The sequence below is a fragment of the Palaemon carinicauda genome, chromosome 1 (genome assembly GCF_036898095.1).
Source record: "Palaemon carinicauda isolate YSFRI2023 chromosome 1, ASM3689809v2, whole genome shotgun sequence".
NCBI classification, from domain to species: Eukaryota; Metazoa; Arthropoda; class Malacostraca; order Decapoda; family Palaemonidae; genus Palaemon; species Palaemon carinicauda.
This window is the reverse complement of record NC_090725.1, coordinates 70,255,864-70,281,333: the sequence shown is the minus strand read 5'-3', so window position 1 is coordinate 70,281,333 and position 25,470 is coordinate 70,255,864. Positions and strand designations below refer to the sequence as shown.

At 36.1% G+C, this 25,470-nt stretch overlaps 2 protein-coding genes and 1 long non-coding RNA gene across 9 annotated transcripts in view; 1 reads left to right on the top strand and 2 right to left on the bottom strand.

The window, feature by feature from the left end:
- LOC137648870 (uncharacterized) overlaps positions 1 to 6,916 on the bottom strand; it is a 215,145-nt gene extending 208,229 nt beyond the window's left edge. The window contains exon 1 of the long non-coding RNA XR_011045739.1: positions 6,809 to 6,916. This is a non-coding gene — a long non-coding RNA (uncharacterized lncRNA). The remainder of the gene's footprint in view (positions 1 to 6,808) is intronic.
- Positions 1 to 13,712, top strand: part of LOC137648848 (uncharacterized) — an 82,590-nt gene extending 68,878 nt beyond the window's left edge. For 2 of the 4 annotated variants that reach the window (XM_068382023.1, XM_068382020.1), the window contains 3 exons: positions 3,352 to 3,517; positions 4,317 to 4,446; positions 9,323 to 9,764. In XM_068382023.1, the coding sequence (XP_068238124.1) occupies positions 3,368 to 3,517; positions 4,317 to 4,446; positions 9,323 to 9,471 (429 nt within the window). In that variant the 5' untranslated portion in view covers positions 3,352 to 3,367 and the 3' untranslated portion in view covers positions 9,472 to 9,764. Of the gene's footprint in view, positions 1 to 3,351; positions 3,518 to 4,316; positions 4,447 to 9,322; positions 9,765 to 13,260 lie in introns of those variants that run through there. The other 2 variants (XM_068382029.1, XM_068382016.1) reach the window with 2 other exon arrangements.
- Positions 13,713 to 22,986: 9,274 nt separating this feature from the next.
- The window catches only part of LOC137642441 (uncharacterized), a 44,461-nt gene continuing 41,977 nt past the window's right edge, over positions 22,987 to 25,470 (bottom strand). Inside the window, exons 4-5 of one of the 4 annotated variants that reach the window (XM_068375007.1) lie at positions 23,820 to 23,999; positions 22,988 to 23,281 (exon numbers count right to left, since the gene is read on the bottom strand). In XM_068375007.1, the coding sequence (XP_068231108.1) occupies positions 23,857 to 23,999 (143 nt within the window). In that variant the 3' untranslated portion in view covers positions 22,988 to 23,281; positions 23,820 to 23,856. Of the gene's footprint in view, positions 23,300 to 23,819; positions 24,000 to 25,470 lie in introns of all 4 variants that reach the window. The other 3 variants (XM_068374999.1, XM_068375016.1, XM_068375026.1) reach the window with 3 other exon arrangements.

The following is a 25,470-nucleotide window of genomic DNA, read 5'->3' as shown; positions in this document are numbered from 1 at the left end:
CATGAGACCGATGGCGCGCAGGGCGCACAACAGGAACAACAGCAGTGGGCGATGATCATCAGGAGAGCGCTGACGAACAGGAGAGCGCTGGCGAACAGGAGAGCGCTGTCGAACAGGAGGTGCGCTAGCGATCAGGAGAACGCTGACGAGCAGGAGAGCGCCTGTGCGCTAACACTGCAGAGGGGCGCGCAGGGGAACCCTGACACGCAAGGGAAGCACCCCCGTGGGAGGCAACCTTTGCCCTGAAGGGACCGTTGTCCGTCGGAAGACGAGGTCAGACTGCTGTCCATCTACACCAGGGGCGGAAGGTCAAGAAGGCGTTGGAGATCGATCCCCGGAGAGATCTAAAGAGGAAGGAGCTTCAGGCTGCATGCGGAGATTCAAAAAGGCGCCTCTTAGCACCCTTATAGGGAGATGAGAGGCCCTTACGACGTAGCGGACGGTGAGCCTAACGGCGAAGGCGGCCAACAGCAACAACAGCAGAAGAGTCCTCCGAAGAGGAGTCTCTATGAGCGTACTCTCTCGCGAATGAAAGAGAAACACTTCGTAGAAGAGACGGGTCAGCCAGTGACCTAAAAAGAGCAATCCTCCGAAGAGGGGCTCCTGTAGTTGCCCAGCCCCTTGAGCGTAACTGCAGGTGCGACCGCTCAGCACCAAGAGCATAGTCGCACGAAAAAAAGGCAAGAGAAGAACCCCCCAAAAGGGGAAAAATCTCAAGCCTGGACAAGAAAAACTTCCCTCGGAAGGAAAGTTACCCACCCAAGGAGGCGAGCCTCCTGAGTGTTCTAAAATGAACTGGAGAGCCGTCAATCGTCACGGGAGTACTTCCAGGAGAAGGAGACACGCCCCTGACGAAGGTCTATAGGGGAGGCAGCAACAGCCAAATCCCCAGGCCTCAACAAGACAGTTCACTCCGTTGTCACATTACAGAAACGAACTAGATCGGTAACTGAAAAAAAAAAAAAAAAAATCATTAGTTAACATTCATTCCCCCGGGAAGGCTCCGAAGAGGAATCCTGAGGGAAAGGAAAACAAGAATTACACAACAGGCACGTGCCCTCACAACCACTTACACTCACGGAAGGAGAGCTGTAACCAAAACAGAATTATAACAATTTTAATTATGTAACTATGTAATTTAAAAATGAATGAACACTAAAGAAAGAACGAAAATCCCGAAAGGAATCGTTCTACAAAAGCTGAAAAAACAACAAATACAATTAGATTCATAAACTAATTGAGACAAAACGTACGGCGTAGCAACCCCACCCACACGGGAAGGAAGCTACTCAGACGTAGTAAAAGTAACGTAGTAAAAGGGTGAACGACCTCAAAGAGAGAGAGAGAGAGAGAAAAACCGTAGTCAAACTCGATCGCGACCCATGAAATTACACCATGGTGGCCTAACTGCCGAGGGCTCCACGGAGATATCGTACACTACACACACAAGCACAAACTCTGAAAAGGAAACTTACTGATTTCTATACTCAAATATATACATAAACACGAAAAAATGTTTACATATATATTGAGTAAAAGAAAAGTAAGTGATTAAGTAAAGACAAAACAAACAATGGCTGCCAAGTGAGGACAAAGACAGAGACGTCTGTCCATTGTCCGAGCCAAAAGTGAAGTGAAGCAGTTCACCGGTGTGTGAGGGGGGGAGGGGTAGCTAGCTACCACTCCCCTACCCCCTGCTAACTAGCGCGGGGTAATACACCCTCGTTAAATTCTAATGGATTAAGTAAAGACAAAACAAACAATGGCTTCCAAGCGAGGACACAGACAGAGACGTCTGTCCATTGTCCGAGCCAAAAGTGAAGTGAAGCAGTTCACCGGTGTGTGAGGGGGGAGGGGTAGCTAGCTACCACTCCCCTACCCCCCTGCTAACTAGCGCGTGGGTAATACACCCTCGTTAAATTCTAATGGCTTGCCATTTCAGCTACGCCGAAAGGTAAACCCAATGTAAATAGCGTGGTTTGTATTTCGGTTACGGAACAAACAGACATATGATTTTGATACCTTGGTATGTTAAAAGTGGCGCTAATGGTTTTTCTTTCAGATAAACAAATTTTTCTGTTTACTATCATGCTTATGCTTATTTGTTGGTTATCCTCCTATTATATATGTATAATTGTTGTTTAACCTGTTTTATTTTTATTGATTATCAATAAACTAGTTCTTGTGAACCTTGCGTCTCTTTCGCCTGTGTCATTTTACTAGAAATGGTTTAGCATTACGTTAACTATGTATACTTTATCATGGATAATTCTAATAGATTGTTCCTTTATGCAAGCATCTTTCATTGGTTTATGCTTTCCCCTAGCGGGAGGACTCCATGCCCTAAGGGGACGGTAGTGGATGTGCAAGTTTTCCTCCTACCCGGATATAAACCTTTGTCCAATCCAGTAATCGAACGGGGAACTGGTCGGTATTTCTTTTACAAACTATGCTTTACATGATATAGAGTGAGATCACTATATTGGCTTGTCTGTTATTCATACATAGGTATATGTACTCTTCGAGACTTTTCCAGAGTCTAGTACGACTCTTCCCTGTAGGGGGCAGGAAGCACTAACATAGTCTATGGTTAGATGAAAAGATGTATGACGGTAACATCTTGGGTCTCTAGGTCTAGTTTGACCGGGAAATACCTTCTTGAGAGTACGGCACGTTTGAGAATCCACAGATACAGTAATGCTCTGGTATACTTCCATCAGGACGACATGGCTTGAGCCCAAAAAACGGATTTTGAGCGAAGCGAAAAATCTATTTTTGGGCGAGATGGCCATGTCATCCTGATAGACCCGCCCTTCCTTTTTCCTCCAAAAGAGGGCTATAGGACCCCTCCCTACATACAGTATCTGTAGCACCTCGTGTATCGCTACAAGGAATACAGATGGCGCCGTTATGCACGCATACGAAACGAAAGAGGAGAGGTACCTTGCGAGCGGCTCTCCTTTCTTTCTCGTTTTTCGTTTTCTTGCCACTTGACCCCTTCGAAGTGTTAATTCTGTTCGGGTTGCAGATTGCTATGTGGCGTGTCAAGAATACGTCCTCTGATATTTCGCGATATCCCTAGTTCTGTTATTTAGGGATATTCGCTCCAGGAGTTAGAATTCTGGGTACCTTAAGGTAAATTCTCTGGGAATATCACCGTAGTCAAATATACCCAAGGAAGCTACCCTATAGGAACTTCCATCAGGACGACATGGCCATCTCACCCAAAAATAGATTTTTCGCTTCGCTCAAAATCCGTTTCTCGGGTCAAATAATTTCATAAAGAGTAATATACACAATACCATGAACAGCTTGAATTATCTATTAACTTAGCATTCTTTCCATTTCCAGATTTAGAAAGGACGGCATGTCCTGGAGTCTCTGGCTCTGGGTGGGAGTAGCGGGGCTCTTCACCCTGGCCTCCACATCCAAAGGACTCATGTGTTACCATTGCAGCAACTGTCGACACGAAAGGGGCACACCACTGATGTGTAACTATGGATATGACGTCTGCACGGTGAGATATTGCACGCATAAGCCCTAATTTATACACAAATACAATGATTGTATATTAACCCTTTTACCCCCAAAGGACGTACTGGTACGTTTCACAAAACCCATCCCTTTACCCCCATGGACGTACCGGTACGTCCTTGCAAAGAAATGCCATAAAAATTCTTTTTTTCATATTTTTGATAATTTTTTGAGAAAATTAAGGCATTTTCCAAGAGAATGAGACCAATCTGACCTCTCTCTGACAAAAATTAAGGCTGTTAGAGCAATTTAAAAAAAAATATACTGTAAAATGTGCTGGGAAAAAAATAATTTCCAAAGAGCCTGGGGGTAAAAGCGTTAAAACATCCCAATGGGGGTTTGCATATAATGTACACAAGTTTGTAATTGAAAATCAAAATTATGAATACATGTACTGTATATAGTGTGTACGGATACATAAGGACTAAATGTGAACAAATATATCCCTGTAATACTTTAGAATTTCAACGTTTAAGGGCTGCAATAATTGAGCTTATTTTGAAAGGCAAATATTGCCCTTACATTCACATGCAACATTAGAATAATTATGGTAACCTCTGTATATATTTGTACAAGAACAGTAACACGAACTAGGTCTCGTGTGAGTGAGATTCTTTGGATATGCTAAGCACAGGATTTTTTTTTGTCAAGGATGAGGGCTAGATATCTTTGATATATAGCAGTTAAATTTACACTAATATATGCTAAGAGGTTTAACTTTTACTTCATACAAAATTCTAAACATCTGTTTCTTTACTATATAAGAAAAGCTCTCTTTTCAGAAAGTGGTCATCGTGGGTCGAGTTGAAAAATCTTGTGGAAAACAGCAGATCTGCGGGTTTGGCCCTCATAGCCGTGGAAGTATCAGCTCATGGAACCATTTACAGAAACTGCTTAGTGATGTAAATACAGGTACACAAAAACTTGAGCTGTTTTTACTTACTGCACTTTTAATTTCTCGGAATTTTAGTTTACAAATTCTGCTGCTTGTAAAATAATCCAATTAGCATTACGATACAGTATTTACTTCACATACTTATTACATGACAAGAATCGATGGAAAAAAAGTTTTTAGCATCTGACTGTATGCCATAAGTAACTGTGTATGTAGCGATGTCCTTTATATAGAATTACGAATGAACGGAAATGCTTTTACTAAGTATAATTTTTTGCATTTAATTTCCACGCTAAATACTCACAACTAACAAAGCTTTCCATTGGGGGTAAATTAGCTTGATCATTTATGAAAAGTTTAAACTGAACAAAAAAAAAAAAATCAAAACTTTGCCCTTTAATCATTACAGGGTAGAGTTTTCCACTTTATTTTGTAATGTACAGTGTTTCTGAAACACAAATAAGCCAAGAATCCTTGACAAAAAGACCCATTTCAAAGGTGCACAGTTTCTGTTATTACTATCCCTTAAGGGGCCCATACACGTTCAAAAAAATAATCAAAAATTTGCATCAAAATTTGAGCGTGTGAAGGACGTTTTGACATCAAAACGTCCTACACACACTCAAATTTTGCATCAAAATTTTGATGTAAAATTTTGACGATTTTTTTGAACGTGTATTTAAGCCTTAAGGGTTGATATATATATGATTATTTCATTTATTTTTATCCTTTTCCAACATCTTGTTATTCATGTATTTTCCACTGATGTGTAATTCACCAACTGAGGTACAACCATCTCTTACTAACTGCATTCGTACATAATGACATTTATCTTTGAGCAATCTAGGTAGAGTTAGATGGTTTAGATACTCATTTCAGTACCACTTTAAAGCTAGGTGGACGCAAAAAAAAAAAATATTATTTTGTTATTACTATACTCACCTGATGCTCATAATGTTTTATTCTTGGAGCTATGACTTACACTGAAAAATTTCCTGTTTTCATCCCTTGAAGAGGCCATACCTCTTGCCCACAGTAGAATGCACCTGTCATCCTCACACTCCAAGTCAATAAAAGTATGAACAATGGATGAGTATATAAATAAAAAGAAATCCTTATTAAAATTTCATTTACTTCTGTGAACATCCCTGATATTGATATATCTGACTCACTCTTGACGGAGGTGGGTCATGAATGAAAGAGATAGTAAATTTAAAGTCTTAAAATATCACTCATTTATACACCAGATGCACCTCTTACTCTTGTGTCTCAGTAACAAACTTTTAGAGCTAAGGTTATAAGAGATACTCCAGATTGTGTTTCTAAATACATTTCCATCACACATTATCGAAATACATTATACTCTACCTTACCCCCCAACACATTGTATCCCAAAAAAGGAAACGAAAAAATTACGGACTAGCTATTACGACAAATTTAGAAGTAATTTGTATTTTTCTAAACTATACAAACATAAGTTCTTTACTATGGATATATGTTTTCAAGCCATAAATAAACTTGTGCGCATGGTGTCAATGAACTTTGGGCTAGGTTGTATTTCCTTATTACGTTTCTCTTGAGAAATATGGTTTTATGGTCGTAACTTCTTGTGATACTAAATTTGTTATACAACGAAAAATACGGTTTTCTAGTGTTGACATCAAAACCATACAAAACTCCTACAAATATACTAGGAAAATCACTTATTTTCTCCATACGGATTATTAATTACTCATACAATTTCTCCAAAGTATATTTCATAAAGGAATCCAGCACAGGGATATGCCCTACCTGAGTATAAAGTAAGAACACAAAGAACATGGTGTGGGGGCTTCAGTCCCACTGGGAAGTGAGGGAAAGCATCTTAGGTTAGGTTACCTACATGCGTTTCAAACGGCCATATAACTTTAAAAATATGACTTTCTACCATTATCATAGTCTTCAAGGCCTTTCAAAGTGCATATAAATAAACAAGGAGCATTTCTTAAATTCTTTTTTTAGGGATAGGCTATTGAATTATGCAAATATATACCCCATATCTGCTATAATATCAACCTGGTAAATTTGTATTGTATTACATCAACCTTGTATCGGGTCGGATCATAAAAGCTAGTCTCAAGGTCAGGTATATAGGCTATGATAAAGTGATGAGGACTTTAGAGCGCCTGCCCCTATAAAATTGGATTAAAAATAAAATCCTCTAATGTGATAGGCCTACTGATCATTAAGAAGCAAGACTTACATGGTAAAGGTCACCGTTGCATGAAAAAAGACAACTCACTATGCATGTCAGGATGCATTCTTACAAAATAAGTTTTCAAATAACTATAAAACATATAGCTTCAATATTCCATCCATATACATATATAAGTCCCTTACCTCAACTGCTGGTAGACTGCGACGAACCTTCAGAAGTTCGGAGTCGGTCAAGCATAGTTTTAGACACGAGATTCACTAACGGGAAGTTTGACTTTTTCCATTAACAAATGACTAAATACTGAAGGAAGACTCGGGCTTTTAATTTGTTCCAGTGTTGCCAGATGGGTTAGTCTAAATATCCCCAGAACTTATGGTAAAATATCCCCAAAACAACCCCAAAATCCCCATTTTCAAAAATATATTTTCCTCTGATCACGTAGGCTTTACTAATATAGAAATTATTCACTATATTTCACATAAACGCAAGAAAATTAATTGCAATTACATAAAGGTTTACTCATCTTTGTTTCTTCGCCATAGAAATTTGTACAGAATATCCCCATCAAACATCCAAAATTCCCAAATCTAGGGATAATTTCCCATATCTGTCAACACTGCACGCTTTTAAAACCAGGGTTGCCAGGTTGGCCTTTTTGTGCCAAAAAAACTCCAAATCTGGCCGTTTTTTTCGTGCTAGATACCTAAATTTAGCCTTTTAAAATTGGTTAGCTTTAAAGGCTATATTTTCGGCCCTTTTTACTATTATGTTGGCCTTTTAAAGCTGCAGTTGACCAGACGTTGGCCTTTTTCTCAATTGGAAAACCTGGCAACTCTGCTTACGGGTTTATAGGATGGAATTCGATTGTAAATTTTGCGACATATTTGTTCATAATTTGCATTACCATGTCAGTATATTTTACTCATATATTCATGATATTCTTAAGTTTTAGGTAAATAAATTGCAAATTATGTTTCTCAGTCTATTTTTCAGAAATTCAATAGTTATATCTCTTATGATTTAGTTAATTTTCTTTTACTATGTCAGTATATTTTACTCATATATTCATGATATTCTTAAATTCTAGGTAACTAAATTGCAAATTATGTTTCTCAGTCTATTTTTCAGAAATTCAATAGCTATATCTCTTATGATTTAGTTAATTTTCTTTTACTATGTCAGTATATTTTACTCATATATTCATGATAGTCTTAAATTTTAGGTAAATAAATTGCAAATTATGTTTCTCAGTCTATTTTTCAGAAATTCAATAGCTATATCTCTTATGATTTAGTTAATTTTCTTGCAAATTTAAGTATTGTACAGTATATTACAACCAATTTTAAATGTTCTATACAATACCACATTCGAATAAATTAAAACATACTGTATATCTGCTTTGTTAAACATAGCCACAAATGCTTATGTGTAGGCATACATTTAATTACAGTTTGTAGGCTACTGTAAGATGGAGAGATATTAGGTGTATAAAAACACAATTGTATTTTATTTTTTATTGAAATGGAAAAGCATGATGCACTCATGTATAGTTTAGTATTATAAACTAATAAATGTATAAATGTACAATCAAAAGGATCAAAATAACAAAAAAATTGTACCACACACAAAAATAATCAAAAGGGGGTTGGAAATAGAAATAAGGTAGCATACAAGCCAACAAAAAATGAAAAACAAAAGAGATTTACTGTGGATGACTTGCCTGAATATTACATCCAATATCAGTGGGGCTTACTCATTAGCAGCACATACTGCATGTATTATACTGTTTGTACTCAACGTGCTTTGTCCTTATGGAACCTGTGAAACACCTAATGAGGATCGGTTTCTTTTTGTTTATGGCACACAACACACTTGTGTGACTTCTTTACTGTCGGCGCCATGCTTTCGTTTGAGTCAACTGTCAAATTCTGAATATAAACAAACAGACGACAAACGATGTATACCTACAACGCCATCTGAAATCGGAGTAATCAACTATTGTGTTCACTTTGGAGTTGCCAGCTAGCGTATTAACATTCTATTTTGAGCCTTCCTATCTTCCTTCCGTATTGGATCCTTCTCTCTGGTTACGGTTCTTTCCCTTTGCCTACACTGACACCGAATAGTCTGGCCTATTCTTTACAGATTCTCCTCTGTCCTCATACACCTGACAACACTGAGATTACCAAACAATTCTTCTTCACCAAAGGGGTTAACTACTGCACTGTAGTTGTTCAGTGGCTACTTTCTTCTTGGTAAGGGTAGAAGAGACTCTTTAGCTATGGTAAGCAGCTCTTCTAGGAGAAGGACACTCCAAAATCAAACCTTTGTTCTCTAGCCTTGGGTAGTGCTATAGCCTCTGTACCATGGTCTTCCATTGTCTTGGGTTAGAGTTCTCTTGCTTGAGGGTACACTCAGGCACACTGTTCTATCTATTTTCTCTTTCTCTTGTTTTGTTGAAGTTTTTATTGTTTATATAGGAAGTAGTTATTTTAATGTTGTTACTATTCTTAAAATACTTTATTTTTCCTTGTTTCCTTTCTTCACTGAGCTATTTTTCCTGTTGGGGCCTCTGGGCTTATAGCATCTTGCTTTTCCAACTAGGGTTGTAGCTTAGCATTTAATAATAATAATAATAATATAGTCTTTGCCATTAACCATTGCCAAAAAGTCAGCTTCGATTCTTCTTTTCCCAGATCTGTTAAGGATTCCGGCCGGTATGGATGCCAGCAGCGTTGACTGTTGCTATACAGATTACTGCAACTCGGCTAAGGAAATAATGCCATCATTTTTATCGTTGATGTTACCTTTATTACTTTATATCATGTACTTTAAAATTATCTAGCCAACGAACTTATGCATAAAAGATATCAAAATTATTAAAGCATGAGTTTGAATGCAGTGTGTTATTACTGTAGGCTATCATCAGGCTACATGAATTCTTAAGATAGGTTCGTCATACGAACTTTGCGCAATTTTTTCCAGATTAGCGTGCTTACGATAAGATTATCAAAATAAGTAAACACGTGTTGTGATTACAAGTTGTATTCATCACACGATATTTAACAAGAACTGTTATTAGTATAGTTAAAGAAGTAAGATGTGTTGTTCCCATTTCATTGTGTTTATTTTCTGAATATTAAATTTCACAAAAAATACATTTGTTTTGATGTCCTAAATTTGTACTGCTAGTAAAGTTATAATCACTTGTAGCTCTGTAAACATGCATGTAGTATGCATTGTAGAAATCAGAAGAGTAGATATTTGCAGATATACAAAGTATAGAGAAATAAAGTTATTCCAAGAACAGCAAAATTCTCAACATGAAGCTTAAAGGTAATTGGTAAGGCACAGTGACTGTGATGTATTTAGATGGTCTGGCACCGAATCCTGTAAGACAAACTACGATTTCATTTTACTGGTTCCGTTTTAACTTTTGGCACACAAAGAACAAAAGTCTTATTTACTGAGAAATCTATTTGAATAAAAATATTTGTGAAAACAGACAGTTAAAACAGCAATGAAAAAGGTTTACAGCCTCACCCAAACATAACCAGAGAAAGCTCATTAATTATATTTCAATGTAGCCTTAAATGCTTAAAATGTACTTGGTTCACTAATGTTCAATCATATTTACCAGTTCAAGAAAATATTTGCATCTTTGACATTCAAATATCACAAATTTCCAGATCATTTACAATATTCCCGGTTATACCAACCTTAACCCTATTATGTTTATATACCTCGGGCATAAAGCTGGTACCATTATTTAATCATGGTAACTGTATCAACTAGCTGTAGAGGGTAGGAGTACCACCCATTTAATTGAGTTAATATGCACTTGTTCCTCTAGCACAGTGGTTCCCAACCTGGGGGAAATTTTCCCCTGGGGGGGAAATTTGAAGCTTTCAGGGGGGAAATAATTACACTACCTACTAACTAAAACAAGTGGAAAATGTCCTCATAGTACGTGCGGCAATTTGTTTTTAGCCATTCAATTGTGATATGATCATATCAGTTCTCACTGACATGATATTCAAGGGGAGAATTGGAGTATCATGCCCATTTCTGAGGCAGGCGAGTGGGCATGAGGGCTGGGCGGGGCATGAAGGGGGGAATCTGGATGGTTGAACTGGGTGCAGGGGCGAAATGACAGAAAAAAGGTTGGGAACCACTGCCTGAGCTAGCAACAGGAGAACATACAGAGTTGGTTTGATTGGAAGTATAGTACTGGGCCATTTGACACAACGCTGGGACTATGGAGACTATTTAGAACTGAGGTGCAACTGGTGGAAAATCCACTAGTAACTGAAGTAAAGTTGAAAGAGTGTGGGAAGGACTATGGAAGTAAGTAGGAGCATTTAATCCATCCATATACCAAGGCACTTCCCCCAATTTTGGGGGGTAGCCGACATCAACAAAGAAACAAAACAAAAAGGGGACCTCTACTCTCTACGTTCCTCCAGCCTAACCAGGGACTCAGCCGAATTCAGCTGGTACTGCTAGGGTGCCACAGCCCAACCTCCCACATTATCCACCATTTAAACAAGGGTAAAATGTAAGTGCAGCAAGGGACCCAAAGTGCTGTTCCAGATACATGCCTTTCTTGAGTAGTATCTACTAATTTGTTAGAAGTCGACAGTTTGGGTATCGTATATGATGTAATATGAAAAGCATTTCAAGTGTGTGGACTACATATTCATGGCTTTCTTTGAGAACCATGTGCTTCTTTTGTTGATGGTTAATTACAGCATTGACTTTTGTCTGTTCCAGCTTGATTACTTGTAAGTATATATTGACTTCCTGAGGCTTTCCTGCAAAATGCTTTGAACAATAGAAGTCTTGGTATAATGGTTTAAGTGGTTGTAGTATATGCTTACAAGCGCATAAGGTTTTTGGCTCTCCCACATGGGGTAGACTGAGAACTTTCAGAGAAACATTTGTACCATATCAACTATGGAACTATTCACTTTCTCACTTTGCCTTTAACACCTGGTTCACAGTCTAGCATATATCCCAAGTTACCAGACATGCTCTACCTCCAAAACCTGCCTATCTATTTTTTTACTCTGATACTTTTCAGATATTGCAAATATCTTATTCCAAGTATATTTTGCTATACTGAGCTCCCCTAGAGACAAATTATTATATTTAGTATACAGAAGAGTTCATGTGACCCAACAACTGTAACACAACCACTATAAAAACCACTTTCTATTATTGTTTCCTTTGGTCCCTTCCCAGTCGCCAGTAGTGATATTCCTACTAAAGATGGTTTATAGTCCTTTCCTCCAATTCCTCAGATCCTGCTGTTAAAACTAAGCAACGTGTATGTAGCAGCTTCAAGGGGAAGGGTCTTTCTTAAGCCATATGCAGAAACTTAGTGAAAAAGATACTCTTGGTTTTCTTAGAGGAAGATTAAATTATGTGAGATGGTTTGAGTCAATTTTGTATAAGGAAAAATTGAAGAAATTTGTTACAAAGGAATTCATGTGTTCAACTATTTAATTGACAAAATGTAAATATTGTATTTTGTTATTTTAAATAAAAGTTAAAAAAAAAATTCTTAGCATCTTCCATGATTATGAAAATCAGCCAAGGGCTCCACACTATTCCCAGATGGACACATGCATATATTATCAATTCTTCGAATAAGCAGTTCATTTTCTACAATCTATAACAAGTTTGTCTTGAGATTGATAAAAAATTAAAGCATTCGATTCTGTAAAATACATATAATTTACCATTATTGCTGTTTACTACAAGTTTGTCTTGAGATTGATAAAGATTAAAGCAATTGATTCTGTAAAATACATATAATTTACCATTATTGCTGTTTACTACAAGTTTGTCTTGAGATTGATAAAAATTAAAGCATTTGATTCTGTAAAATACATATAATTTACCATTATTGCTGTTTACTGAATGAAATGCATGTTCCTAAAAATGACTTTTCCACAGTAAAACAGAATTGAGAACATATTACTCATGGATTATGCTACTTTGTAGACATGCTAGGTATGCTAACTTCCCAATAAAATAACCATAACTACAGAAGTGTAGCTAAAACCATGAAATATTAAATATAATCACACACTATACAATATCCACAAAACTATCCTTCACATTTCTAATATACATAAAATTCTGAAAGTTCAACAATCTTACAGACTGTACAGCATACGCCTTTAGTCATACCAAGAATAAAAAATAAATGAATCTCATAGTTAATGCACAAGCCTAAGAGGTAAAAACATTAAATTTTTTTTAAAAATAACTAAAAATTGGAGATTCACATTATATGATGATATTTACAAGTGTTCATTACACTGTAGGCTACAGTATATTTCACACATTCCTATGAATAATAATACCAAATCCCTAACATTGCAAGAGGGTCTGCCCCTCTCTTTTAGTCTTCTTCTGTACTTCTCTTTCTCCCTATTTCCTTAATCTATCCCATCCCGAGTACCTGCCTTTGAGCTATAAACTGGATTGTATCCAGGGGTACTCTACCTTTCCCCATTTTCCCCACTTCCGTAATATTATTATTATCATTCCACATTCCTAAATCCCATAACATAAGAGAGATTATGACAAATAAATATTAAGTCTCCATTCTTCTTCTCCTCAGATTTGTTAAGGAATCCAGGGGGATTGTATGACAGCAGCATAATGTGTTGTGCCTCGGATTATTGCAACTCAGCAAGGGGGGAAATGCCAACCTACTCCTTGGTCATTCTTCCATTAACAGTGTATCTATTGCAAAACTGAAGGGTAAACTTTTATTCTATAATGGCTTTTAAAAAAATCATAGCTTCACATACATTATCATACCCTGAAACATTAATAAAACACAATAAACTGTATTCATCCAGAAAAGGGCTAATATCTTCAGTAGAAATGTATAAACTATAATGCTTAGCCAGCAGATTCACTCAATTTGAGAAATAATGATGGCAAGAAAATGTGTATGAATATAATTACTACATGTCTACTATAGTCCATTTCTTTTAGCGAGTCATATTTGCACCGACTCGCAGCGGTGCCCTTTTAGCTCGGAAAAGTTTCCTGATCGCTGATTGGTTGGACAAGATAATTCTAACCAATCAGTGACCAAGAAACTTTTCCAAGCTAAAAGGGCACCGTTGCGAGTCGGTGCAAATATGACTAGCTAAAAGAAATGGACTATAGTTATACCCATATCATGCTGTATATGAAATTGCCCCAAAAGACATTTGGTGTCTATCTTTTGAAGCTGGACTATCATGTATGTAATTGCAACATTAATTGAAATTGAAAGCTGTAATGACTGAACAGACATTTGGGGATGACAAAATATATAAATTGTCCTAAAATTATTCCGTAATTAATTTTCAGTCCCCTGAAAATCATATTTTGTCAACTAAAGACATGCTTATAAACTACTTCATAACTATCACATACTTTAAATGTGTATTATTTTTCTACTATTAATGCGTACAATCTTTGACTGCAACCCTTTACATACAAGATGTAGTTTTACTGACCTCTAGGCCTACTGATATTGTACTTTATATTCAAAAGTACAATAGTATGTTACATATACAACAGTTCCCCGGTTTACGTTGGTTCAGCATACGCATGTTATACAATAGTTCCCCGGTTTACGTTGGTTCAGCATACGTATGTTATACAATAGTTCCCCGGTTTACGTTGGTTCAGCATACGCATGTTATACAATAGTTCCCCGGTTTACGTTGGTTCAGCATACGTATGTTATACAATAGTTCCCCGGTTTACGTTGGTTCAGCTTATGTTACGAATTTACGACGCTTATCCTTAAATATTGAATACAAAAATAAAATCAAAGTTACGCCATTTTATGCAACCTTATGTCGGTCTGCATTGAACAATTATAATGAAAAATTACAAGAAGAAAAAATTATTTATTAAATTAGTCAATACAGTACATGTGCTAGACCAGTGGTTCCCAAACTGTGGGGCGCGCCCCACTAGGGGGGCGTGAGGACAATACAAGGGGGGCGTGAAGTCATCTGCTCGAAATTACTTGTTTAATAGAATAATAAAATCATTAAAAGAACAAATATATCTGTCATTACATACATGCATCCATCTCACTACATTTGACCAGAAATTGTGCCTTAGTCTCATAAGTATTTCCAAATATTATATGCCATGTTTTCAAATTATCTATTCTTGAAATTGCAACTCAATTTTGCAAATTTGCTAATGTTCAAACTTTTTTTCTCGCACTTTGAACCAAATGTTTCGTTTTTAGTTACTGGAATGTACTATTATCTGTTTTCCTGTGCAATGTTAAGAAATAAATGTGAGAATCATTTCAATTAAAAAAAAAAAAAAAAAGAGTCTACTGGAAGCAAAAAGAGGGCGTCAGGTAAGATAGTTTGGGAACCACTGTGCTAGACATATATTCCTTACAAAGATAGTTATAGTATAGGCCTACATACTATAGTATAAACCAAAAATATCACAAATACTTGAGTGCCTATTAATAGTGTTGCATTTTCGAGCAATGTAGTCAGTTTTGATGTAATTTCCATGCCAGCCAGTTTGTTTTACAGTATCAGTGTACTGTATATTTCCTTCCAAAAACTTTTTTCATCATCGAATTTGTAAGAACGATAAAGAAAGACTATAGTCCATTTCTTTTAGCGATGCATATTTGCACCGACTCGCATCGGTGCCCTTTTAGCTCGGAAAAGTTTCCGGATCGCTGATTGGTTAGAATTATCTTGTCCAACCAATCAGCGATCCGGAATTTTTTCCGAGCTAAAAGGGCACCGCTGCGAGTCGGTGCAAATCTGCATCGCTAAAAGAAATGGTCTATAGTGTACAGTATGTGTTCATGTACGTGTACTGTATCCAAATGTATGAACGTATATAGTAGAAAAAATTTAATGTTATAGAGCTGAAAGAAAGGTTAGTAGTATGGCATGGTGGGTACTCATATCATTTTCGTATAGACCAGGGTTGCCAGGTTTTCTAAATGAGAAAAGGCCAACGTCTAATCAACAGAAGCTTTAAAAGGCCAACCCAATAGTAGAAAAAGGCCAAATATTTAGTATTTAAGGCCTGCCTTTTTTCATATAATAAAGGCCAACCAATTTTTAAAAAAGGCCAAATTTAAGGGTGTTTTTTTTTGGCCTGAAAAAGGCCAAACTGGCAACCCTGCTATAGACTACTGTGCCACGTTACTGTACTCTGACAAGCCTCCAAAAATTAATATAGAAAGGGTTCTTATGTTAATACTGTATTGCACTGTATTATAAAAGTGTACTAATTCGTAACATTGTACAATATTGTATTATCTTTTTTACTATTACTGTACCTTAAATTTCATTTCTATACAGTACAGTATTGTACTGTATAAGTATGTACATTTTTTTATGTACTTTTCTGACTGTTCCTCTTATTTATTGATATTTTTATGTATTTTTTTCATTGGAAGTAAATAAAGAAGCTACTTTTATCTTCTTTGTAAATAAGTTTGTGAATAAACATATTGTGTTTTTGCGTGACTTTTTTTATATTCATTTCCCATATTTCAATTACAGTTGTCCAATCCTCTTAGTTTAGACTTTAGAGCTCAAAAGAACCTGTAATGATTAACAGTGGATGTCTCCACATCACAGGCTTCTAGACTCATCTTTGGTTGGGATAAGAATGCTATTATTATTATTATTATTATTATTATTATTATTATTACATGCTAGGCTACAACCCTAGTTGGAAAAGCAGAATGCTATCAGCCCAGGGACCCCAACAGGGAAAATAGCCCAGTGAGGAAAGGAAACATTGGAAAATAGACTCATCTTTGGTTGGGATAAGAGTGCTATTATTATTATTATTATTATTATTATTATTATTACATGCTAGGCTACAACCCTAGTTGGAAAAGCAGAATGCTATAAGCCAAGGGGCCCCAACAGGGAAAGTTGCCCAGTGAGGAAAGGAAACATTGGAAAATAGACTCATCTTTGGTTGCGATAAGAGTGCTATTATTATTATTATTATTATTATTATTATTATTATTATTACATGCTAGGTTACAACCCTAGTTGGAAAAGCAGAATGCTACAAGCCCAGGGGCCCCAACAGGGAAAATTGCCCAGTGAGGAAAGGAAACATTGGAAAATAGACTCATCTTTGGTTGGGATAAGAGTGCTATTATTATTATTATTATTATTATTATTATTACATGCTAGGCTACAACCCTAGTTGGAAAAGCAGAATGCTATAAGCCCAGGGGCCCCAACAGGGAAAATTGCCCAGTGAGGAAAGGTGAAACATTGGAAAATAGACTCATCTTTGGTTGGGATAAGAGTGCTACTATTATTATTATTATTATTATTATTATTATTATTATTATTATTACATGCTAGGCTACAACCCTAGTTGGAAAAGCAGAATGCTATAAGCCCAGGGGCCCCAACAGGGAAAATTGCCCAGTGAGGAAAGGAAACATTGGAAAATAGACTCATCTTTGGTTGGGATAAGAGTGCTACTATTATTATTATTATTATTATTATTATTACATGCTAGGCTACAACCCTAGTTGGAAAAGCAGAATGCTATAAGCCCAGGGGCCCCAACAGGGAAAATTGCCCAGTGAGGAAAGGAAACATTGGAAAATAGACTCATCTTTGGTTGGGATAAGAGTGCTACTATTATTATTATTATTATTATTATTATTATTATTACATGCTAGGCTACAACCCTAGTTGGAAAAGCAGAATGCTATAAGCCCAGGGGCCCCAACAGGGAAAATTGCCCAGTGAGGAAAGGAAACATTGGAAAACAGACTCATCTTTGGTTGGGATAAGAGTGCTATTATTATTATTATTATTATTATTATTATTACATGCTAGGCTACAACCCTAGTTGGAAAAGCAGAATGCTATAAGCCCAGGGGCCCCAACAGGGAAAATTGCCCAGTGAGGAAAGGAAACATTGGAAAATAGACTCATCTTTGGTTGCGATAAGAGTGCTATTATTATTATTATTATTACATGCTAGGCTACAACCCTAGTTGGAAAAGCAGAATGCTATAAGCCCAGGGACCCCAACAGGGAAAATTGCCCAGTGAGGAAAGGAAACATTGGAAAATAGACTCATCTTGGTTGCGATAAGAGTGCTATTATTATTATTATTATTATTATTATTATTATTATTATCACTTGCTAGGCTACAACCCTAGTTGGAAAAGCAGAATGCTATAAGCCCAGGGGCCCCAACAGGGAAAATTGCCCAGTGAGGAAAGGAAACAATGGAAAATAAACTATTTTAAGAAATGTAACAACATTAGAATAAATATTTCCTAAATAAACTATAAGAACTTTAACAAAACAAGAGGAAGAAAAATCAGATAGAATAGAGTGCCTAGGCCAGAAGACTCCTTACATGGCTAATATAGTAAAGATAGGTTTTGGTCTATGATGGATATGTTCCTAAACGAGGATTCTTCGATCCTGCCAATTATGAAGTTCCTTCGAGAAAAGAATCTATTCCTCCATCTTTGATCTACCTTTCAGGCTTCCTTAACGTGATAGTGGACTCCTTGTCCAGACAAGACAACCGTGGACAGGGATTGGACATTGCATGTGAGCTCGTTCCAGTAGATCCTTGAGATTATACCGGATCTCCAAGTGGACTTGTTCGCAACAAAAGAAAATCTCAAATTTCCGCTTCATGTAGCTCCATATATGAATCACCAGGTTGTGGCAAAACATACCCCAAACTTGGACAGGAACGAATGGCCCTCGATTTATGTGATTCCTTCAAGGAGCATAATTTTGAAGGTTTAAAGACCTTATAAGGATTTTCGTGAACAGCAGTGGTGATGGTGTCACAGTGGATGAACAACAGAACATGGTTTTTACTATTTCAGAACTACTATATCAGAGTGTAGGGAATCGGAATATCTCTTCTTCTTCCTTTTTGAATCAGAACTTTCATGCTTGGATTTTCTCTTCCTTATTTATGTACTGTATAGATCCACATATGTAGAAGGTAGTCTGTTTAAAAAATCCAGAAAATCAAGCCCCTTTCTACAAGGGCTGTCTGTGTTCTAATGACCTCCCTCATCAAAAAAGTGGATCATCTCTCCATCCCTAATATCCAAAATGTGAAAAAATTTCTTCTTTATTGACTGTTTTGCTAATATGCAATTTCAGGACATAAACACGGAGTAATTATAAGATGCTACCTGAAACAAATCCAGATGCGTGTGTGGTGCTCATATTGCCCATGGTACCTATGGGGGGTAACCCAACCGAAGAGAAAACCTCTCGTCCACGTCCCTCAACAGACTGACTGACCATCTCGCTTCACACTAGGGATCTTCTCTTGGGAGGCGACTTTCATCCTGTTACACTATTTTGTGCTTACCAAGTTCTTGCAGACAAATCGTCAGTTTGATTGGAGATGTTTTTATTATTATTATTATTATTATTATTATTATTATTATTATTACTATCCAAGCTACAACTCTAATTGGAAAAGCAAGATGCTATAAGCCCAGGGGTTCCAATAGGGAAAAATAGCCCAGTGAGGAAAGGAAATAAGGAAATAAATAACTGAAGAGAAAAAATTAACAATAAATCATTCTAAAAAAAGTAATGTCAAAAGAGATATGTCATATATAAACTATTAACAATGCCAAAAACAAATATGTCATAAATAAACTATAAAAAGACTCATGTCCGCCTGGTCAACAAAAAAGCATTTGCTCCAACTTTGAACTTTTGAAGTTCTACTGATTCAACAACCCGATTAGGAAGATCATTCCACAACTTGGTAACAGCTGGACTAAAACTTCTAGAGTACTGCGTAGTATTGAGTCTTGTGATGGAGAAGGCATGTTTACTCTCAATGTTTCTCTGGTATAGTTCCTGGAGACCGCCCAGCAATTTAACTCCAAAAATGGGGTTTTGATGGATGGAAAACTTAATCTTAGGGAGGGGCTGTGTGGTCTCCAAGAACCATCCTCCTCCCTCACCTTGTTTAGAGAAGGGAGGCCTATGATATGGTACTTCCTACTTTGAAAATTATATAAATGATGGTTTTGAGCACATACTAGTGACCAGGTAGTTTTGACTCCAATAGCATTATTGGTTCTCAGCAGTGTCTTCCTGTGTCCTACGCATTTTAGTATAAGAGGAGCTGTAATAGATCTAATATAGCTGGAATCCTTAGGTCTTCCTTATACTCACTAAGTCTGTGCTCTTCACGTTGATACACTGGCGCTGGAGTAGGGAAGACTAACATTTCTTTGGTATTTTCTTGTTGTTTTTTTTGTATAGGATTCCATGTTCTAGCCTTTCACAAGAGAATTTTTGGAGACCTCACAACACCTTCCAATATAGATTGTTATTTTTCTTCTTTTTGTCCAAACCATTTTATAGCATTTACAGTCCCTTTAAATTATAAAATAAATATACCACAATGATAATTTCCTAAGCTGCATGAGTTTAATAATTCTTACTATTCAATTTTTGGCATACACTTTTGTTGTGAAAACGAAAGCATTTTCTTGGAGACAATTTATTTTGTTAGGGAATCTCTTTTGTTTTCAGCTTCTACCCCTTTCTATACAGGAGCATTTTTTTCAATTTCTATGATGGTGAGATTGATAACATCCCTTGATAAAATGATCTGGAGGAAACATTCTCTGAGAAAAGTTAGCCTTACATATCTCCCTCGGAAAGAGATGGCATTGAAACCATCTAGAAAAAAAGGAAGTGTTATAACATTCCCTGAAACCTTATCTGAAGACAGTACAGTTAAAAGCATCCTTAGAATTAAAACCTTTATTGAGAAGAGCTCCTCTCCTTTGCATCAAGTTGCTACTTACTAAGAGTCCCCTCCATCTTCTATTGTGTATATCATGTTTGCTTAAGTCCTTCCTCCCGCATGTCATTTGCCATTTTATCTGTCAAAAAATTTCCCGTCCATCCACCTCTATGTGTAATGTATGTAAAATTACATGTTTAAATCCATGACCTAAAAGGTCAATGTAGAAATTAGGAGCGAGTGTGAGAATGCCAATTCAGTCATAAGCAGGATGCGAAAGTCAAGACACTGCTAAATCATTTGCAATGTAACATTTTTCATGAAGAGTAAACACAATACAAGCCGTGAGAAAGAGTTGTATCTCACCGGATCCAAGTACCTTTCGGTATTAATGTTGTGTTTACATATATCATTAAATGCTGAGATAACTAACTAGACGTTATCATCAATATGGATATTTTAGTTACTTCTGGTCAAGCTGTCATACGGAATGGCCATCCGACCAAACCATCTATACTCCTGTGATGGAGATGTTAATAACTGTTTTTAAAGAAATAAACTGTTTTAAAGTTAACTTACTTAGACTTATTCAGAAGAAGTAACCTACCAAGTCTAAACATTATAACACCTTGAAGAGACATTTGATTGGAAAACTAATGTGTGTTTATAACAGTACCACACTAACCTATGTTCATGACTCTTACAAAAATAGTCCTCTTCTCTCTGCATAACATGACCAAACCACAGCATAGTAGTCATTGTTGCAGTTTGCTTTTTACTTTCACTGGTTTGACTGTTCATTTATAATAAGGTATCTAATCCAATATCTTCTTAAGACTCAAAACATCTGTTTATACTTTACTCATATTCGTTCTCAGGCATTCTTTATCATCCACATCTAAGCCCTGTGAACCATTGCTACCTCAAGTCAACTTTTATAGAGCAACTTTCCTTTAATCTTTATCTTAATGCTCAAGATTACTGATGACCTCCACTTCATCCAAATACATTATATTCTATGAACGATTTCTGGTTCCCTAGTGCCATCTTCTGTTACATTTGCCCCTAGGTATTATAGGATCTAACCCTCTTGATGTTATCGGAGTCCATTTTGAACATGATTTCCCTCGACTGGTTTAGACGTCTGACCAATTCTTTTCATATTCTCCTAACTTCCTATCCGAATTTCCATTTGCTCTAAATACTCCGTTACTGCACAATATTCCCTTTTTCCATGACTTTCAGAAACTTACAATATTCACATAATAAAACAAATGAATTACTGTGAATAATATAACAAAAATAGAGTAATGTTACAATAACTAACAAAAACATATAATTTTCCAATAAATATAGAACAAGGCTAATTATACGAGCAATAATTGAATATTATTTATCCAATGGTAAAAAATACAGTGCTTCATAAAATTTTTGCTGTTAATATATCTTAAATACTTCTGTATTCAAGTAGTTTTGAACGCCAATGAATGTGGTACATGGGTGTATAAAAATAAAAATGGATATCAGACATTAAGTATCATTATGCACTTCAAACATCTAGGCCTCAAATATACACAAAAAGACAAATGATACATTTCATGATGTTTTCAATCAAAATCAGACTTCTAAAAGTTGACGCATTATTGTCTGTGTGAACATTTTGAAATTACATAAGGAAACAAAAGATAAAACTACAGTATAGTAGTGTCTAAATACTATCACAATAGGAAAATCAAAATGATTTAATATATCTTGCATATCTTGCATCGATTTTAACAAACTACATAGTTATTAAAGAATATCTTTTTAAGAACCATACAAATTATTGAAACTTGAGTATATACTGCTGCATGTTCTAGCTAGATGATTTCATTTCATACTCTTCTTACTATATATAAAGTATCTAAATATTTATTGCAAATGCAGAATTGTATCTAATAAAAAAATCTAGAGGCTTTAACATTAAATAGAGAGTTTAGATTGTAATTTCCTATTAAATATAGCACTCTAATCTGTTTATTTAAGGCATCTCAATTACAGCTCTTGGCATCCATTGCCTGGCTACTGTGTATATCTCTTGAACAGAAGTTTGAATTTATATGAATTTACCAAAACTACTGTAGATTGGCAAACTGCACCAACCTCACAAGTCCAGAATATCTTTTAAAAGAATTATGAAGTGGGAAATATTTTTCCCAAATTAGTCTTTAAAGATCAAACCTACTGTATTAGCAAAATAAAAACATATTTGCAGAAGTTTGAAAGAATTTCCAGAAAGAACGTAAGTTGAAAAATTAAGTCCATAAAGGATTCCATTTTCAACACGAATAATATTCATATTAGTCTCAAAATTAATCTAAAATAATTTTCCCATGTAGATGAGTTACAACCCTCACTTAGGGCTCGGCCAGACCAAGCGCGGCTAGCGGCGAGGTTAGCGGCAAATTGAAACCTTAGGTATCTTATGTAGGTGGCCAGATAGGAGGCGCGAGGCTTCCCGCGCCTCCTATCTGGCCGCCTACATAAGATACCTAAGGTTTCAATTTGCCGCCATAACCTCTTGCCGCTAGCCGCGCTTGGTCTGGCCGGCCCCTTATAGGGACATTAGATCTTATTACAGCATCAATTTTCAAACTTGAGTGTGAATATTTTCCTCTATTTATCAATATGGTCTTGCTTCCATCAATGCAAATACTTCCTACACTGTACAAAAAAGTCTTCTCATGCAAGTACCATATTCAGAAGAGTTATGACGATGAGAAGAGGACTGACTGTTCTCGATGTGGCACCATTGCAGTAACTTCTATCACAACAGTAGATGAGCTGAGCATCTGTGGCTTCTGAAAAGTCAATGAAATCTGCCACAATTGACAGAATAGAGGGGATGGTTCAATAGTAGGCTAAATTGGCCTCCTATTACACATACAACTTCTTGTTCCTTTTTAATGTTATGAATGCAATTACTTTAGTGTACTTACATGGGTACAAACTGCCAGTCTAAAATATACTAAATTACATGATCTTGATTGCACCTGCATACTTTTATGAATGAAAACTATATTGGTGTAAATACAAAGTTAATCTTTGGGTTATAAGTGTAAACATGAAATTAGAAGGGCAAATTATCAAAAGGAATCAAGTTCATACAGCACTCTTTTTGGTGTTCTGTTGGATACTATGTTCTATACTCTATGCCACAAAATGAATTCAAAGAAGCTAAATGATATTCTCTAAAATACAAACAACTTTCCATAAAATAATTGTTGACATACAGCATAAGCACAAACTATACTACTGTTTAGTAATTTACTCAATGCATACTGCAGTCTATGGAATGTGCACACTATAAAAATGGTAGGGAATAAAAGGAGCACTTACTTTTCTACCAGGATAACTGCAAATGGCATCACGGTTCTTAATGGCGAAGGATACAAGCAATAATAGGCAAAAGAATAAGGATCACTGGGTTGATCATTTTGCTGGATGCCGCATTACACAAGTCACTTTCACAGCATTCGACAATTTTTGCTTGGGCATCATCTGGGATATCTACAACATCTGAGGTAATGAAAGAGGAGTCAAGGGAAATAGTCTCAACATACAATACAGTACTATGAGCACTGATACAGTGCTAACCAATATGGATAAAAATAATGTTTAAGATACAGTGCTAACCAATATGGATAAAAATAATGTTTAACCCTTTTACCCCCAAAGGACGTACTGGTACGTTTCACAAAAGCCATCCCTTTACCCCCATGGACGTACCGGTACGTCCTTGCAAAAAAATGCTATAGAATTTTTTTTTTTCATATTTTTGATAATTTTTTGAAAAAATTCAGGCATTTTCCAAGAGAAAGAGACCAACCTGACCTCTCTATGACAAAAATTAAGGCTGTTAGAGCAATTAAAAAAAATATACTGCAAAATGTGCTGGGGAAAAAATAACCCCTTGGGGGTTAAGAGTTGGAAATTTCCAATTTGTGATTAAGACCATGTTTATTGGAAGCATATGATGAGAGCATTTCAATTTATTATTTCCATTTACTTGAGATTCCATTTTCAATTGCTACCGCATACTTACAAAGCTCAATATCTTATGACACATTCCTCAACTCGTCGGTTCAACTATCACAAACTTATAAAATCTCACCAAACTTTGTTAATTGATCAATAAACGAAATACGTAAAATAAGGTTTTGGCTTCCATAATTCATAAGTTAATTCAGCTTCCACAGTTCAAAAGTAATTAACTATCACCTACATACCATACTAACTTTCAAGTTAATAAAATATGCGACGGACCCAATGAACGGAAGTAAAATTAATTCTGAGGCCAAAATAAAATAGAGTATTGCACATGAAAATTTAAAAATTTCAGAAAAAAAGGAATTATAAATAAAAGAAATACAGAGCCTCATTACAAAGAGTTTAAATACAACTGATGACTCTACAAGACTTGAATGATATTATACTTTAAATTTTACTTAAACAAGATGGAAAAGTGATGACAATTGAGTGTCATACAGAGTAGTGAAGACAATTGAGTATCATACAAAATAATTGTAAATCAGGTGATACCATAAAACATGTAACCTAACATGTAGAATTTTTTTTTTGAAAAGATATCAGTACAAATAGCTGAGATTCAAGGGCACGGTATAGTGAGAAGATTGTGTTACGAATGAGGAAGTGGTTAACCTATGCTGTATCCAGCAACTGGAACATTGACTGGTATAGCATACAATGCATTGAGATGGTTTGCACATATGATAACAATAGAAGAAGAAGAAGAAGAAGAAGAAGAAGAAGAAGAAGAAGAAGAAAGTAATAGAGCTGGAATTTACAGGACAAAGACCATTGGAAAATTATATCCAGCAACTGATATAAAGATTAATATAGCAATGACTGAGATTATCTGGACAAGTGATGAGAATGGAAGAGGAAATTAGTTAGAAAAGTAGCAAAATAAAGTGACTGGACAAAGACAATTATTAATGTCATGAAAATCATTTAAAAAGGTATTGAA